Source organism: Ranitomeya imitator, chromosome 1 (assembly GCF_032444005.1).
Source record: "Ranitomeya imitator isolate aRanImi1 chromosome 1, aRanImi1.pri, whole genome shotgun sequence".
In the NCBI taxonomy this organism is placed as follows: domain Eukaryota; kingdom Metazoa; phylum Chordata; class Amphibia; order Anura; family Dendrobatidae; genus Ranitomeya; species Ranitomeya imitator.
Genome location: NC_091282.1, coordinates 281034072 through 281050087, shown reverse-complemented (window position 1 = coordinate 281050087; position 16016 = coordinate 281034072). Strand labels below are relative to the sequence as shown.

Here is a 16016-nt window from a genome sequence, read left to right as displayed (position 1 = left end):
GCTCCTTCCCTTCCGAGCTCTCCTGTGTGCCCAAACAGGGGTTTACCCCAACATATGGGGTATCAGCGTACTCAGGACAAATTGGACAACAACTTTTGTGGACCAATTTCTCCTGTTACCCTTGGGAAAATACAAAACTGGGGGCTAAAAAATAATTTTTGTGGGAAAACAAAAAGATTTTTTATTTTCACGGCTCTGCGTTATAAACTGTAGTGAAACACTTGGGGGTTCAAAGTTCTCACAACACATCTAGATAAGTTCATTGAGGGGTCTAGTTTCCAATATGGGGTCACTTGTGGGGGGTTTCTACTGTTTAGATACATTAGGGGCTCTGCAAACGCAATGTGACGCCTGCAGACCAATCCATCTAAGTCTGCATTCCAAATGATGCTCCTTCCCTTCCGAGCCCTCCCATGCGCCCAAACGGTGGTTCCCCCCCACATATCGGGTATCAGCGTACTCAGGACAAATTGGACAACAACATTTAGGGTCCAATTTCTCCTGCTAACCTTGGAAAAATACAAAACTGGGGGCTAAAATATAATTTTTGTGGAAAAAAAAATATTTTTTATTTGCATGGCTCTGCGTTATAAACTGTAGTGAAATACTTGGGGGTTCAAAGCTCTCACAACACATCAAGATGAGTTCCTTAGGGGGTCTACTTTCCAAAATGGTGTCACTTGTGGGGGGTTTCTACTGTTTAGGTACATTAGGGGCTCTGCAAACGCAATGTGACGCCTGCAGACCATTCCATCTAAGTCTGCATTCCAAATGGCGCTCCTTCCCTTCCGAACCCTCCCATGCGCCCAAATGGTGGTTCCCCCCCACATATGGGGTATCAGCGTACTCAGGACAAATTGGACAACAACTTTTGGGGTCCAATTTCTCCTGTTACCCTAGGGAAAATACAAAACTGGGGGCTAAAAAATAATTTTTGTGGGAAAAAAATTTTGTTTTATTTTTATGGCTCTGCATTATAAACTTCTGTGAAGCCCTTGGTGGGTCAAAGTGCTCACCACACATCCAGATAAGTTCCTTAGGGGGTCTACTTTCCAAAATGGTGTCACTTGTGGGGGGTTTCAATGTTTAGGCACATCAGTGGCTCTCCAAACGCAACATGGCGTCCCATCTCAATTCCTGTCAATTTTGCATTGAAAAGTCAAACGGTGCTCCTTCCCTTCCGAGCTCTCCCATGCGCCCAAACAGTGGTTTACTGCCACATATGGGGTATCAGCGTACTCGGGACAAATTGGACAACAACTTTTGAGGTCCAATTTCTTCTCTTACCCTTGGAAAAATAAAAAATTGGGGGCAAAAATATAATTTTTGTGAAAAAATATGATTTTTTATTTTTACGGTTCTGCATTATAAACTTCTGTGAAGCACTTGGTGGGTCAAAGTGCTCACCACACATCCAGATAAGTTCCTTAGGGGGTCTACTTTCCAAAATGGTGTCACTTGTGGGGGGTTTCAATGTTTAGGCACATCAGTGGCTCTCCAAACGCAACATGGCGTCCCATCTCAATTCCTGTCAATTTTGCATTGAAAAGTCAAATAGCGCTCCTTCCCTTCCGAGCTCTCCCATGCGCCCAAACAGTGGTTTACTGCCACATATGGGGTATCAGCGTACTCAGGACAAATTGGACAACAACTTTTTGGGTCCAATTTCTCCTGTTACCCTTGGTAAAATAAAACAAATTGGAGCTGAAGTAAATTTTTTGTGTAAAAAAGTTAAATGTTCATTTTTATTTAAACATTCCAAAAATTCCTATTAAACACCTGAAGGGTTAATAAACTTCTTGAATGTGGTTTTGAGCACCTTGAGGGGTGCAGTTTTTAGAATGGTGTCACACTTGGGCATTTTCTATCATATAGACCCCTCAAAATGACTTCAAATGAGACGTGGTCCCTAAAAAAAAATGGTGTTGTAAAAATGAGAAATTGCTGGTCAACTTTTAACCCTTATAACTCCCTAACAAAAAAAAAAATTGGTTCCAAAATTATGCTGATGTAAAGGAGACATGTGGGAAATGTTACTTATTAAGTATTTTGTGTGACATATCTCTGTGATTTAATTGCATAAAAATTCAAAGTTTGAAAATTGCGAAATTTTCAAAATTTTCGCCAAATTTCCGTTTTTTTCACAAATAAACGCAGGTACTATCAAAGAAATTTTACCACTATCATGAAGTACAATATGTCACGAGAAAACAATGTCAGAATCACCAGGATCCGTTGAAGCGTTTCGGAGTTATAACCTCATAAAGGGACAGTGGTCAGAATTGTAAAAATTGGCCTGGTCATTAACGTGCAAACCACCCTTGGGGGTAAAGGGGTTAACCAACAGGCCAGACCGCATATCAAATATAAGGGTTGGGGGTCACTTGAGAAATAGCGATCACAAAATAATAAGTTTTCATGTATCCTTTAAAAAGATGTGTAGTAGAGGGGTTACAAGGACACTAAACTTCAGGAGGGCAAATTTCCAACGGATGAGAGAGGATCTTGGTGCAATTAACTGGGACGATATCCTGAGACACAAAAATACACAAAGAAAATGGGAGACGTTTATTAGCATCCTGGATAGGACCTGTGCACAGTATATACCTTATGGGAATAAACATACTAGAAATAGGAGGAAACCAATATGGCTAAATAGAGCTGTAAGGGGCGCAATAAGTGACAAAAAGAAAGCATTTAGAGAATTAAAGGAAGTAGGTAGTGAGGAGGCATTAAATAAATACAGAAAATTAAATAAATTCTGTAAAAAGCAAATCAAGGCAGCAAAGATTGAGACAGAGAGACTCATTGCCAGAGAGAGTAAAAATAATCCTAAAATATTCTTTAACTACATAAATAGTAAGAAACTAAAAAATGATAGTGTTGGCCCCCTTAAAAATAGTCTGGGTGAGATGGTGGATGAGGATGAGGAAAAAGCCAATATGCTAAATGACTTTTTTTCATCAGTATTTACACAAGAAAATCCCATGGCAGACAAAATGTCTAGTGATAAAAATTCCCAATTAAATGTCACCTGCTTAACCCAGCAGGAAGTGCGGCGGCGTCTAAAAATCACTAAAATTGACAAATCTCCGGGCCCGGATGGGATACACCCTCGAGTACTGCAGGAATTAAGTACAGCTATTGATAGACCATTATTTTTAATCTTTAAAGACTCCATAATAACAGGGTCTGTGCCACAGGACTGGCGTATAGCAAATGTGGTGCCAATATTCAAAAAGGGGACAAAAACTGAACTCGGAAATTATAGGCCAGTAAGCTTAACCTCTACTGTGGGTAAAATCCTGGAGGGCATTCTAAGGGACGCCATACTGGAGTATCTGAAGAGGAATAACCTCATGACCCAGTATCAGCACGGGTTTACTAGGGACCGTTCATGTCAGACTAATTTGATCAGTTTCTATGAAGAGGTAAGTTCTGGATTGGACCAAGGGAACCCAGTGGATGTAGTGTATATGGACTTTTCAAAAGCTTTTGATACGGTGCCACACAAAAGGTTGATACATAAAATGAGAATAATGGGGATAGGGGAAAATATGTGCAAGTGGGTTGAGAGCTGGCTCAGGGATAGGAACCAAAGGGTGGTTATTAATGGAGCACACTCGGACTGGGTAGCGGTTAGCAGTGGGGTACCACAGGGGTCCGTATTGGGCCCTCTTCTTTTTAACATATTTATTAATGACCTTGTAGGGGGCATTCAGAGTAGAATTTCAATATTTGCAGATGACACTAAACTCTGCAGGGTAATCAATACAGATGAGGACAATTTTATATTACAGGATGATTTATGTAAACTAGAAGCTTGGGCTGATAAATGGCAAATGAGCTTTAATGGGGATAAATGTAAGGTCATGCACTTGGGTAGAAGTAATAAGATGTATAATTATGTGCTTAATTCTAAAACTCTGGGCAAAACCGTCAATGAAAAAGACCTGGGTGTATAGGTGGATGACAAACTCATATTCAGGGGCCAGTGTCAGGCAGCTGCTATAAAGGCAAATAAAATAATGGGATGCATTAAAAGAGGCATAGATGCTCATGAGGAGAATATAATTTTACCTCTATACAAGTCACTAGTTCGACCACACTTAGAATACTGTGCACAGTTCTGGTCTCCGGTGTATAAGAAAGACATAGCTGAACTGGAGCGGGTGCAGAGAAGAGCGACCAAGGTTATTAGAGGACTGGGGGGTCTGCAATACCAAGATAGGTTATTACACTTGGGGCTATTTAGTTTGGAAAAACGAAGACTAAGGGGTGATCTTATTTTAATATATAAATATATGAGGGGACAGTACAAAGACCTTTTTGATGATCTTTTTATTCATAGACCTGAAACAGGACAAGGGGGCATCCTCTGCGTTTGGAGGAAAAAAGGTTTAAGCATAATAACAGACGCGGATTCTTTACTGTAAGAGCAGTGAGACTATGGAACTCTCTGCCGTATGATGTTGTAATGAGTGATTCATTACTTAAATTTAAGAGGGGACTGGATACCTTTTTGGAAAAGTATAATGTTACAGGGTATATACACTAGATTCCTTGATAGGGCGTTGATCCAGGGAACTAGTCTGATTGCCGTATGTGGAGTCGGGAAGGAATTTTTTTCCCCAATGTGGAGCTTACTCTTTGCCACATGGGGTTTTTTTTGCCTTCCTCTGGATCAACATGTTAGGGCATGTTAGGTTAGGCTATGGGTTGAACTAGATGGACATATAGTCTTCCTTCAACCTTAATAACTATGTAACTATGTAACTATTCCTCCTCTCCCTGTTGTGAACACACACTTGGTTACTTATATTTTTGCAATTTTCAAAAATTGACGATTTTTGGGGTTTATATTTTTTTTCTCACGCTACAGGCTATTGGGCTCTTTTTCACCAAATTTTCTTTGGTCTTATCTGATGTTTGTCTGATATATGTACTGTATATTTATTCCCGCATGTTTTCGCTTACATTATATTAGCCAGGGATCATTCCTTATCATACAGAACATTCTCATTTTGTTTTCTCTTAACTCAGCTTTTCCATTGCTTTCTTGTTTCACAATCTGTGTTCTACTAGTAAAGGGTTTCAGATTTTCACATTATTGTAAAAGAAAATGTCCTAATTTTGCCTCATACATCAATTACCTGAAAGCATATCCAGGTCTATGTATGTGTAAATTTGTACGTATATGTAGAGTATGCATACGTTTATCAGTAAGCGATGTACAGCTGCTGCAAATCTAGTACATTTCAAAGAAAAACAGATTTTTATTATATTTTTTAAATATAATGGTTGATATTTCATTTTTTTGGACTGTGCACTATGAGTGTGGCAGTCAGGTAGCTTCTCCCATGTGGGCTACATACCCCTTATTGCTCTAGTCTCATATATTGGCAGAATCATTTTGTACTAAAGCATGCGTGGGGGCAGCCCTATTGTCCCATCTTTGATTTATGTGGGATACGTTTTTCCCATCCCTCTATATTATACATGCACTCCCAGCCTATCTGAGCATGCATGCTTACAGTACGTTGTTGTGGGGGAGAAAGTGGATGATGGAACTGCAGCCGACTACTATCTCATGGCTTTGGTAATGGAAAAGATGAACCAAGGCTGAAGAAAAAATGTGAAGGACCTGGATTCCCAAAAAGCTGCTAATTTTATGGCTATGTTATGTTAGTTACTAAAATCAATATTTATAATCATGTATGATGTGTTTTACCTGCTCCACCACAGCAGCCAGCTCCTTCAATTCGGAGGGGTCTTCAGAACGGTTTCCTGTTTCTTTCACCTTATTGTCTTGCTCGCTTCTTGTCTCAGGCACAGATAACTCCATGTCTATTTCAGGTCCATGTTCAATGCTCTTCAAAGCCTTAGAATTTAACAGGTAGAGCAAATATGTTATATTGGTCCAATAACACATCTCATGGGCAATGCAAACAGCGATGCAATTTCTTCTAACCTCTATAAATGGTTTGGCAAATTTTGTGGCTATTGTCTCTGCTGGAGGTGGCTCCTGGGAAAGCATTACAAATTCCTCTGCCTTTACTCCAAATCCTGAGTCCTCCGGGGGTGAATAAAGCTCAAATAGCTCATGAATGGTTTGCTGGGAGAGAAGAAAACATCTAGTGATCTTTGTCACAAATAGAAACCAATGTCTGTACACCACGAATGAGATTTGGGGTTCATAATAGGAACTTCTAATATCAGCATCTTCTGGGGTATTTAAAAAGACAATGATTTTACAACAAAGGCATAATAATAATAAGCATTTTATTTCTATAGCGCCAGCTTATTCTGCAGCACTTTACATTACAGAGGAGACAAGTAAACATAATTCAACAGATACCAAGGGGAGTGAGAGCTCTGCTCGCAAGCTTAAAATCTATGAGGAAATAAGGGAGACCCGAAAGGGGGATGGTAAAAAGTGCTTGTATTGTACGGTCTGGTCATCAATATAATAAATACGGTATTCACATAACGCTGCATGAACCTGTCACCAGCTATTTGTGTAAAACTACAGCCACAGAGGGCTATTAAGTGCATGGAGCGTGTGTGAACAGGTGCTAGACGGGACCAAATTTGGAAGAAAATTTGGGAGAGGCAAAACAGGAATAGTTGTATAAGTGAGGTGATAGGACAGTCTAAAGAAGGGCATGCTTAAAACTGGGTATTGGGAATTAATCGAATTGTCTTGGGTAGTGCATTCGAGAGAATTGGCGCAGCTCGCAAAAAGTCTTAGAAACAGCAGTGGGAGGTTCAGATTATTGAGCATGTTAGCCTTAAGGTCAGTAATGGAACGGCGGGTACGGGTAGTGTGATACGACACAGATGAGGGAGGAAATGTATTGTCGTGTAAAAGTGTGGAGCTCTTTGTGGGTGAGAATAATAAGTTTATATTGAACTCTGTAGCGGATGGGTAACCAGTGCAATGACTGGCACAGGGTAGAGGCATCGGTGTAGCGGTTAGAGAGGAATATGATCCTGGCTAATGCATTCCAGATGGATTGGAGAGGGGAGAATTTGGTAAAAAGGAGACCTAATAGTACAGAGTTGCAACAGTCCAGACGAGAATGAACAACAGCAATAGTAAGAGTTTTTGCAGAGTCAAAAGTAAAAAAGGTTGAATTCTAGAGATGTTTTTGAGGTGTTTGTGACATGAGCGAGCCAGTGATCAGATGTAGGGAGTGAAGGAGAGATCTGAGTCAAATATGACCCCAAAACAGTGGGTGTGCTGCCAGGGAGTAATGGCCGAATCACACACGGAAATGGCAATATTGGGTTTGGGAATGTTAGTAGAGGAGTAACCACAAGGAGTTCAGTTTTGACAGATTCAGTTTTAGATAGAGGGAGGATATGTTAGAGACAGCACAAATACAATCACTGGTATTTTGCAGTAGCGCAGGGGTGATGTCAGGATCCGATGTGTATAATTGGGTGTCATCAGCATAGATAAGGTACTGAAAATCGAATCTACTAATGGTTTGTACTATGGGGCAGTATGTAGAGAGAAGATGGGATCTAGAACTGAACCTTGAGGAAGCACGACAGTAAGGGAAACAGGAAGAGGGGCCAGCAAAAGATATAGTGAAGAAGTGGTCAGAGAGATAGGAAGAGAACCAAGGAAGAGAAGTACCCTTGAGCCCAATAGAGTGGAGAAAAGTGAGGAGGAGCTGTTGATTCACAGTGTCAAATACAGCAGAGAGATCCAGGAGAATTAGTAGGGAGCAGCGTACATTGGATTCAGCCGTTAATAGATCGATAGAGGCTTTAGTGAGGGGGGTTTCAGTGGAATGTAGATTGTAGAGGGTCAAGAAGAGTGATCTGAGAGATTGTGGAGTAGATGGGAATGGACCAAGCGTTCCAGAAGTTTAGAAATGAAGGGGAGATTGGAGCGGCACCACCGCGTACATACACTTTGCCTTCTTATGTACCATGGCTATTGTTTTACCCCATAGTGCCGTTTTCAGGCCTCATTCTCTATCTTCTTCAGCAAGTTTGGTATGTTACGCTTATTTCTCACTACTCACTCGGAGGTTCCATATTGGCCAATATTATGTAGGGGTTTCTGCATTATTCCTTCTTTATGCCACTATAGGTTTCCGCTTGCTTACCACCATTACTATAGTGACCCAATACGATGTATGATTTGTAAGAGGGTAGGTAACTGTCCATTTACTTGTATTGTGGCACGTCGGTCTCACTAACAGTAATAATACGTCCAGTGACTTCACTCGGTTAAGAGCACACTCCTTACCTTCATGCTAGGACTGACTATGATGCTTGGACCATTTTTGGTTATCTTTCATATGAATATTATGCTTCTGTTTATAACCATATACTGCTATCTACATGCCTTTAACCCGCCTACCTTTGACCCACCTATGGGCTCATATTGTAAATACTTTATTTTGATTTTGTTATACATATTATTTTGTTGTTTTAGTACATTGATGAAGGTCTATGTTTGACCGAAACGTCTGCTGTATGTACTCTCTTTATTAAATTTTCACCGCATCCCACTAAGTGTGTGCCAAGTTTATCTGTAGTTCTGTAGTTAGCAGCGCAGGGAAAAAGTAGATCACATTTTAGATTACCAGTCAAAAAAAATTGAGAGAGTCAGGTCCAAGACGATACCTCACCAAAAACAGGATTTTTGGTTGCTTACCGTAAAATCTGTTTCTTGGAGCCTCCATTGGGGGACACAGGAACCATGGGTGTATGCTGCTGCCACTAGGAGGCTGACACTATGCAAATAAAAAAAGTTAGCTCCTCCTCTGCAGTGTACACCCCACCGACTGGCATTATACTCTTCAGTTAGTGAGAAAGCAGTAGGAGATAAATAACAAGGTTGAAAACCATAACCAGAAACTTGAGAACTGTAAACGTGAGAACAGTCATAGAACATAGAAATTGAGAAACATTGGGAGGGAGCTGTGTCCCCCAATGGAGGCTCCAAGAAACAGATTTTACGGTAAGCAACCAAAAATCCTGTTTTCTTTATCGCCTCTCATTGGGGGACACAGGAACCATGGGACGTCCCAAAGCAGTCCCTAGGGCGGGAAAAACAGACTTCCATCAGGCCAGAGGACTCACCCCTGCTGCCTGCAGGATCCTTCTGCCTAGGCCGGCGTCCGCCGAAGCATAGGTATGGCCCTTGTAAAATTTGGCGAACGTGTGGATGGAACACCAAGTTGCCGCTTTGCAAAGCTGTTGGGCGGAAGCCCTGTGGTGCACCGCCCAGGAGGCGCCGACTGCCCGGGTAGAGTGAGCCTTAATCCCAGGAGGGGGCACTCTGTTCTTGACCCGGTAAGCCTCCAAATTTGCCATTCTGATCCAGCGAGCAATAGTCGCTTTAGAAGCCGGTTGGCCTCTGCGCGTGCCATCAGGAATGACGAAAAAAAAAAGAATCCGTCTTCCGGAAAGTGGACGTTCTGTCCAGATAGATCCTCACTGCCCTGACGAGGTCCAGCTTGTTCAACGATCGCTCCAGAGGATGAGTCGGAGCTGGACAAAAGGAAGGTAGAACGATGTCCTCGTTGAGGTGGAAGGTGGAAACCACCTTAGGAAGAAAAGAAGGTGGAGGCCGGAAGACCACCTTGTCCTGGCGAATGACCAAAAACGGAGGACGGCAAGACAGGGCCGCCAGCTCGGAAACGCCGTGAATAGACGTGATGGCCACAAGAAAGGGCACCTTCCAAGATAAAACCGATAGAGGAATCTCCCTAAGAGGTTCAAAGGGGGAAACCCTCAGAACGTCCAGTACCAGGTTTAAGTCCTCTGCGTCCACAAGGGCTCTGTACGGCGGGACAGCGTGGGCTACTCCTGGAAAGAAGGTCTTAACCTGTGGCCGAGAGGCCAAGTTCTTCTGAAAGCGGATGGCAAGCGCAGAAACCTGGCCCTTTAGAGAGCTAAGAGCCAGGCCCGAATCCAGTCCTGCCTGAAGGAAGGCCAAAAGAGAAGGCAGGGAAAAAACCATAGGCGGAACGCGGTTGGATTCGCACCAACGGAAGTAAGCCTTCCAGGTACGGTAGTAGATCCTGGAAGACGAAGGCTTCCGAGCCTAAATCATGGTGTGAATCACCCGGACTGAAAGGCCGGACGCTCTTAGAACCGCGGTCTCAACAGCCACGCCGTTAAACTGAGCGACCGAGAATTCGGGTGGCAGATCGGACCCTGGGACAGCAGATCGAGCCTGTCTGGAAGGCGCCAGGGAGTGTCCGCGAGAAGGTTGACGAGCTCCGCGAACCAAGCTCTCCTGGGCCAATCCGGGGCGATCAGGATGACCGACACCCCTTCCGCTTTGATCTTCAACCGTTTGGGAAGAAATGGAAGGGGTGGGAACAGGTAGGGCAGCTCGAACTGAGACCAAGGAATGGCCAGAGCATCGACGCCCACTGCGAGAGGATCACAGGACCTGGAGACGAACTGCGGAACCTTCCTGTTGATTCGAGACGCCGTGAGATCCACGTCCGGAGTGCCCCATCAAAGACCAATCTGATGGAAGACCTCCGGATGCAAGGACCATTCCCCTGCCGCGAGGCCCTTGCGGCTGAGGAAGTCGGCGGCCCAGTTGTCCACGCCGGGGATATGCACCGCGGATATCACCGGAACCGTTGCCTCTGCCCAGAGGAGGATCTTGGATACCTCGGCAAGGGCCAAGGAGCTCCGGGTCCCCCCCTGATGGTTGACATATGCCACAGCCGTGGCGTTGTCCGTCTGGATCCGGACTGGAAGGCCACTGAGGATCCTTTCCCAGTGGCGGAGGGACAGAAAGATGGCCCGAATTTCGAGGACATTGATTGGCAGAGATGACTCCTGCGACGACCAACGGCCCTGAACCGTCAGGTGGCGAAAAACTGCACCCCAGCCGAACAGGCTGGCGTCCGTTGTCACCACCTGCCAGTGAACTGGAAGGAAGGACCTGCCCTGGGAGATGAGAGGTGACGTCAGCCACCAGTTGAGGGACCGCTTGACCCGAGAAAAGAGTCTGTTTGGCCGATCCAGGGAGAAGACAGACCTGTCCCACTGAGACAGAATGGCTTGCTGAAAAGGTCGCGAATGAAATTGGGCGAAGAAATCGCTTCCAATGTAGCTACCATCCTCCCCAGAACCTTCATGGCCGATCGGAGGGAGGGAGGCCGAGGACCCTGGAGCAAGCGTATGTCCCGACAAAGAGTGGATCTCTTGTCTTTGGGAAGGAAGACTCTGGTCTGACGAGTGTCGAAAAGCATGCCCAGAAAGATGATGCGCTGAGAAGGAATAAGGCAGGACTTCTTCCAGTTGACCAGCCACCCGAAACGGGCTAAGGTGTCGAGAACAATAGACAGGCTTTCGTGAGCCTGAGCAAAGGACGGAGCCTTGAGGAGGATGTCGTCGAGGTATGGACATAGGACCAAGCCTCTGACTCTCAAGATGGCCATCAGCGCCGCCATGATCTTCGTGAACACCCTTGGCGCTGTTGCGAGACCGAACGGCAGGGCGACGAATTGAAAGTGTTCTCGTTGCACTGCGAAGCGCAGGAGACGGTGATGTCCGGGAAATATCGGGACATGGAGGTAGGCGTCCTGGATATCTATTGAGCCTAGAAATTCCTGGGCCTCCATGGAAGCAATTATCGAACGAAGGGATTCCATCTTGAAGTGTCTCAGGCGAACTCTCCTGTTCAGCAATTTGAGGTCCAGAATGGGGCGAACCTTGCCGTCTTTTTTCGGTACCACAAAAAGGTTCGAGTAGAAACCCGTGAACCGTTCTTTCTCTGGGACGGGAACGATTACCCTGGATTTGAGCAGAGAAGCGATGGCTGCGAAGAAGCCCGGAACTAGAGCGGGATCTCTTGGAGGACGGGATTGGAAGAAACGATCCCTGGGTCGGGAGGTGAACTCTATCTTGTATCCCGAGGATACAACTTCAATGACCCCTGCGTTCTCTACTGCGGAAAACCAGACGTCCCTGAAAAGGAGAAGACGGCCGCCCAACCTGGGAGTTGGGCTGGAGTCTTGCCAAGAGTCATGCGGAGGTGGATCTTCCAGTCCTGGGTCTGGAGGATCTACCCTGGGAGTAGCGAGGACGCCAGGACGGAGTGGGCCTAAAGGCCACCGCATTCTTCTCTTGACGTGCCTGTGGCCTCTGTTGCTGCTGGGAATGGGAGCTTGACGCAGCAAAGCGACGAAAAGGCCGAAAAGAGCAAAAGTGCCATCTAGGAGGAGGGCGACGAGGCTTAGCCTGGGGGAGAAGAGAACTTGTACCCCCGGTGGCGTCCTTAATGATTTGGTCCAGCTGGGAACCAAAGAGACGAGAGCCCTGGAAGGGCAGACTAGTGAGGGACTTTTGGAAGACAAGTCCGCCTGCCAGGCCTTGAGCCAAACAGTCCGGCGGATGGCAACGGCATTGCTGGAAGCCTGAGCCGCACAAGACGCGACATCCAGGGAGGCGGAGACCAGGTATTCACCGGCGTGGGAAATCTGGTTGGCAAGTTCCGCTAATTGCGCGGGAGGCGCCCCGTCCAGGATACCTCGCCGTAGATCCTTGGCCCATTTTGAGATGGATTTTGAGGCCCAAGTGGAAGCAAAAGCTGGACATAGAGCCGCTGAAGCCGCTTCCAAGGCAGATTTCGCGAAGGATTCTATAACTCTGTCGTTAGAATCCTTCAGAGATGCTCCGCCGGACAGTGGAGGCACCGTGTTTGTGAACACCCTGGAAACCGGGGGATCCACCGAGACCGTCCAATTGGCGGTAGGTTCTGGAGAAAAAGGATACAAAACACCAAGGCGTTTTCCACTCTGAAAACGACTGGTCGGGTTTGCTCTTTCTCTGTTCATGATTTTCTCGAATTCAGGATGAGGAGCAAAAAACTTGGAAGGTGGTTTAGCCCGTCTAAACGAAACCGCCTGATCTGCGGGTTCCGTAGAGGGATCCTTGATGCCACAGGTTTGGTTTATAGCTCCAATGATTCTGAACCATATCCCTCATAGTGGCGATTTGGTTAGAATCCAGCTCCGAAATATCATCCGAGGGCGCATAAGAAAGGGCACCTTCCCAGAGAACGCCTTGCCTGACTCAGGGGAGGACAACGCCTAACGCAGAGGAGAACCGTGTGGCGAGATGGAGCGAGAAGAGGACTCAGACCGACGTTCCTGTCTGGACCTTTTGTGGCTTATCAAGAAGGGCTCGGACGGAGGCTCCTGTGACCCGCTGGCTACTGCGGGGGTCTGCAGAGGTAATCAATCCAGCACGGACACCAAAATTTGAGACACCCGTGTTAGATCGGCCACCGATTGTGACAGAGATGAGGCATATCACTCTCGGACGGTAGGAATAATTGTGTTGCTGCAGGCCTGACAGAGCGGAGATCTGAAGAAAAGCCAGAGAGTTAGGGGACAGCGGAGCAGAGGGGGGTGTCAGTCTGCAGTGCAGATACTCACGGCAGATGAGAAAACGGATACCAGGTAGAGGAAGCTGTCCAGCTGCGGTGGATCTCCGGAGAGAAGACGAGCCCCTGCTGCAATTCGCGCAGATGGTGACCGCTGGAAGGACGGGCATGATGTGCGCTCAGGAAGGTGCGGAGCGCGATGAGTTAAAATCCAGATGCCGAGCAGCGGCGTAGAGGAAGGGGAGGAGTCAGCTGAGATAGCGCCGGACAGATTGTCGGGCGGGAGAAAGCCCGCCCGATTAAAACGGAAGTGGGCGGAGCGCGGCACCGGAGGTAGGCCCCGGGAAGCGCCGGGGCCTAAATTATAAGCCGGCGACCGCCGAAAGTAATCAGCGGTGCGGGCACAGCCCGGCTAAGAGGCGCGGCAGCTGCCGCATGGAAAGGGGAGCGCTGCCGCCGACGCCGGAAGCAGGCCCCGGAAAAGCCGGGGCCTAGATTAGAAGCCGGCGGCCGCTGGAGGTAAACAGCGGGGCGGGCGCTGCCCGGCTAAGATGCACGGCAGCCGCCGCATAGAAAGGGGAGCGCTGCCGCCGGGGTCTATATTAGAAGGCGGCGGCGGCCGCTGGAGAGAACGGCGGGCCGCGAGCAGGCTCCTAAAAGGTACGGCCCCCCCAGATAGCCGCGCCGCAGGGTGAAAGGGTGCGGCCGCAGACAAGGCAGTGTGACTGCCTGTAAAAGTGCGGCCACCGAGGGGAAGCTGCCGGACATCAGGGCAAACGATATGCCAGGAAAAGTGCCCGCAGTAATAGAAGTGCGGCCGCAGAAATAGCAGCGCGGCTGCCTGTAAGGCACCGCACCGCACAGTAAAGATGCAACCGCAGGAAAGGAAGGAATCCGCTTGTAAGGCGCCGTGGGAGAGCTGATTAGGGGAAAAAAATACTCACCTAAAATCCCACGCCGTCCGGTACTAACCTTAAAGCGTAGAAAGTATTAGACGTCCGTGGAGCTGGAGACGGACGTCCTCGTCTCCTCCAACCGACAGGCTCTGGAAGGCGAGTGGGTGGGGGACGGAGCCAGGACCGGACTTCTAAGCACGCTTGTGTGCTAGGCTCTTGGTCCTGGAGAGGGATCTATGAGGATACGGGGTGGCAGTACACGCCGTACTCATAGTCCGCATTGTGGGACTACAGGTGTGACTGCTCACCCTGTATCCCTCCGGAAACCTGAAAAGAAACGACGCACATTGAGGTAGATAAGGGTCTAATGAAAGACCCGTGTCCACCTCCTACTGACACTAAGCTAAACTGAAGAGTATAATGCCAGTCGGTGGGGTGTACACTGCAGAGGAGGAGCTAACTTTTTTTATTTGCATAGTGTCAGCCTCCTAGTGGCAGCAGCATACACCCATGGTTCCTGTGTCCCCCAATGAGAGGCGATAAAGAAATCGATCCTACATGATATCTCATCATTTCATAAAGCAGAGAAGTACAGACTACACTCCCTGACAGAAGTTATGTCGCTTATCCATGTTATGTAAATAAAAGCTTATAACCTGATGTTAAATTCATCCATTAGTTGTATAAATTATTCTTTTCAAAGCTGAAACCCTCCAAAATGTGGTTTAAGTTAAGAAAATAAATTGGCATCAATGCAGAAATATTGATCAGTTAATGGACACAGAATGGTCAGATTTTGGCAAAACAAAAGTTTTGTTGCCCACAGAAAGTATTGCAATATTTAAACAAATAATTAACTTAAAATACAAATATATGGTGCATAACATTGGTGAATGACGTTGTGGTGCTATTAGAGTCATATTTAATATTTTGTGTGACTTCCATGAGCTTGAAGGACTGAATCCATGCGATTCAACAATGATTCATACAATTTATTAATTAAGTCATCAGGAATAGCAAAGAATGCAGTCTTACATGCCTCATCTAGATTCTTTGGTTTTGTCTTCCAAGCTTCCTCTTTCATCCTACCCCAAACATGCTCAATGATGTTCATGTCTGGTGACTGGGCTGGCCAGTCCTTGAGCACCTTGATCTTTTTTGCCTGGAGGAACTTTGTGGTAGAGATGGAGCACCATCCTGCTGCAAAATTTGACCCCTTTTATGATTTGGCATATAAGAGGTAGCTAATACTTCTTGATATTTTAGGCTATTGATATTGCCTTCCACCTTGCAAATGTTTCGCACACCCCCATACTGATTGTAACCCCAGACCATGATCTTTCCACCACCAAATTTAACTGTTTTCTGGGTGTATTTTGGATCTATACGGGCTCCAGTAGATCTCCTGCAGTATTTGCAGCAGCTGTGGTGTAAATCTACTGAAGATTCATCAGAGAAATCCACCTTCTGCCACTTTTCCAGCATCCATCTGTTAGCAGGTTGTGGGACTTTGCAGATGCCACACGGTTTTTTATTTGCCTTTTGTTTAGTGCTGGCTTCTAGGCACTGATTCGACCATGGAGGTCATTTCGAGACAGAATCCTACAAACTGTTCGAGTTGACACAGGGACTTGAGGTGACCAGGCCTGTTGAGCTCTGCTGCAGTGGATGAGGGGCTTGCTTTGGATTTTCTAACCAACAAATGTTCCTCTTGAGCAGTTGTCTTGCGGCGTCTGCCG

At 46.4% G+C, this 16016-nt stretch overlaps 1 protein-coding gene across 2 annotated transcripts in view; it reads right to left on the bottom strand.

The window, feature by feature from the left end:
- The window catches only part of LOC138669066 (E1A-binding protein p400-like), a 242603-nt gene that overhangs the window by 81176 nt on the left and 145411 nt on the right, over positions 1-16016 (bottom strand). For both annotated transcript variants that reach the window (XM_069756070.1, XM_069756071.1), the window contains 2 exons: positions 5972-6115; positions 5732-5881 (listed from right to left, as the gene is read on the bottom strand). In XM_069756070.1, coding sequence (XP_069612171.1) covers positions 5732-5881; positions 5972-6115 — 294 coding nt within the window. The remainder of the gene's footprint in view (positions 1-5731; positions 5882-5971; positions 6116-16016) is intronic.